The 2,500-nt window shown below is 44.7% G+C and overlaps 1 protein-coding gene across 1 annotated transcript in view; it reads left to right on the top strand.

Moving 5' to 3' along the window:
• The window catches only part of slc8a2b (solute carrier family 8 member 2b), a 227,318-nt gene that overhangs the window by 181,300 nt on the left and 43,518 nt on the right, over positions 1 to 2,500 (top strand). The window contains 1 exon segment of the mRNA XM_032504578.1: positions 1,281 to 1,791. Coding sequence (XP_032360469.1) covers positions 1,402 to 1,791 — 390 coding nt within the window. The 5' untranslated portion in view covers positions 1,281 to 1,401.

Below are 2,500 nucleotides of genomic sequence, written 5' to 3'. Positions count from 1 at the left end.
GGCTGGTGGCCTTCATCTCCGTACCGGTGACTCATCACTATGAACACAGTGTGCCGGGGTCACTGCCGCGTCACGTCATCTGCTATGAATCATACTTTTTGTTTTTTCAGAATTTGTAAAAGTTGAAGGTTTAAATGCACCCACTTGAGTTCTTAATGTTCAAGGACCCGTGGAGATTTTCTGCGCTCATATGAGCAGTAAAAACATCATATGAATGGAGGTGTTGTTGATAGATGAGGTAGGACTCATGGACATGGACGTCTTCTCGAAATGGATTTGACATTAAAATAAGCAAAAAAGACTTTAGTCGATGTACTTCTGTGGCAGCAGTTCATGGTGCAATCTTATTTTTTAGTGCATCTTTCTCAAAAGCAAAGCTGGAATGTTATTTCAAGGTCTTTTTTAATTATAAAGCAGCTTGAGGTGCAATGAAAGGATCATAATGCTGAATCCACAGAGAAATGCACACTGCCGACGCAAGCTTACTAATGACGCTAACTCTAAACCTGTGGTGATGGTGGCCTTGACTCAACCATTGTCGAATCACTTTAGCAACACATACTGCCACAGGAGGAGGAGAGAAATAAAGGAGGAGAGAAGATGAAGAAAGGCGAAGAGGCGTCATTTGTCAGCTGACCTGTCACGATGGACTAACTGACCAACGGCCTGTCTCCTAACTGACTTCAGGCCTCAACACCAACAGCTGTTTTCACAGAGACGAGACTTGAAGAGAGGAGGAAGGAGAAATAGTGTTTTTTGTCAGCTAACATGATGTCACAATGGACCAAATCCACCAGACTACATGTAAATAAACAGTCATTTTAGCTTCGTAACACACCTTTCATTCAAACTCAACAGAAACCAAATGAAACTATGAAAATCTGTTTTTTTGTGTTCTCTACACTTTTCCAACCATCACAACTCTAGTGTTCGTTGAAATAAAGAAATACTTTACCGATTTACATGTGAAAATCAGTTGGCTCTATGCACGCTAAAGGTACTGTTTTTTAAATGGAGTCTGGTTGGTTTAACGCTAGCGCTGTCATAGCTGTTTCTGGAAAACAGAAAGGTCTTGAAAAGGTTTTAAAAAGGTCTATCGCTGAAGGGTTAAGACACTTAACACATTTATTATTTTTTGTTAAGTTTTATTGCCATTCGGGTGTGCAGTAGTAGGCACACTGTTGAAATTTCTTGTGGAATTTTCTAGTTATGGTTTAAAAGGTGTCTACAAGCTAATCTGTCTTTCTCTTTTCATTCTCTCTCTCTCTTTCCCCCTTTAGGTGAGCCAGTCGCACCCCCGTCAGCTCAACGCAACGTCTCCCCCTCCCTCCTCCTTAGCCTAATCCCATCATCCTCTGCCTCACCTTTTACTCCCGCTTCTTGTGGGGACCACACACCGCCATGTCTCTCTTGGCCTCCCCCTCCCCCTCCCTCCTCCTCCTCCTCCTCCTTTTCCTCCTCCCACTGCCCCCCTACCTGTCGGAGTCCAAGCGCGTCGACTCCAGCAGCGACCCCGAGTTCCCGGCGGTCTCGCCCTCCCTGTTCCCCTCCTCCTATCCTCCTTCCATGTCTTACGCTAACAGCACCGCGCCTGAGAAGAAGGAGAAGTGTGGGGACGTGGCGATGTGCAAGCCCGGCATCCTGCTGCCCGTCTGGGAGCCCAACCGGCCCGGGCTCGGCCAGCAGGTGGCCCGGGCCGTGGTCTACTTCGCGTCCCTCATGTACATGTTCCTGGGAGTGTCCATCATCGCAGACCGCTTCATGGCGTCCATAGAGGTCATCACGTCACAGGTTAGAACCAGCGAAGGGAGGAGCACTTGGGTGGTGTAATTTAGCAGGAAGTAGCAGGCATTATGTGGCAGTAATAAACATAATGGTCATACAATTAATTATAATAACTTTTTTTAGATTGCGCTTTTAAAACAAAGTTACAAAGTGCTTGACAAGACAATAATAACATGGCAGACCAACAATGATACAAACTATTTAAAGCAAAGTTTAAGTTTTACTTTATTAAAAAAGGAGCGAAATAATTGAATAAGGATAATAAACAAATATAAACTAATTATAATAGTGGAAAGAATAAAGGTTAGTAGGATGCTATTACATAATGCAATAGGATTAAGCAGATAAAAGTACATCCAGGCCACAAAATATGTGTGCAGCGTATGAGGTTTATTTTTACGCTGATTGAGTTATTGGCGTGCACCTGCATCTTGTCAAAACAAGAGGCTTGTGAAAAGGGTTGTCAGGACAACCTAAACCTCTGTACCGAGACCAAGACCAGACCAAGACCAGACCAAGACCAGACCAAGACCAGACCAAGACAAGACCAAGACCAGACCAGGACCAGACCAAGACCAGACCAAGCCCAGACCAGAGCAAGTCCCACACTGCATGACTCGATAAAATGTAGAAAATGTTAGCCATAGGCACTCCTCACATTGATCCACATTCCCATCAAAAAACACCCACAGAGGGGCCTCTGGGTAGCTCACCA

The sequence above is a fragment of the Etheostoma spectabile genome, chromosome 3 (genome assembly GCF_008692095.1).
Source record: "Etheostoma spectabile isolate EspeVRDwgs_2016 chromosome 3, UIUC_Espe_1.0, whole genome shotgun sequence".
In the NCBI taxonomy this organism is placed as follows: Eukaryota; Metazoa; Chordata; class Actinopteri; order Perciformes; family Percidae; genus Etheostoma; species Etheostoma spectabile.
This window is presented reverse-complemented; position numbering and strand designations above follow the sequence as displayed.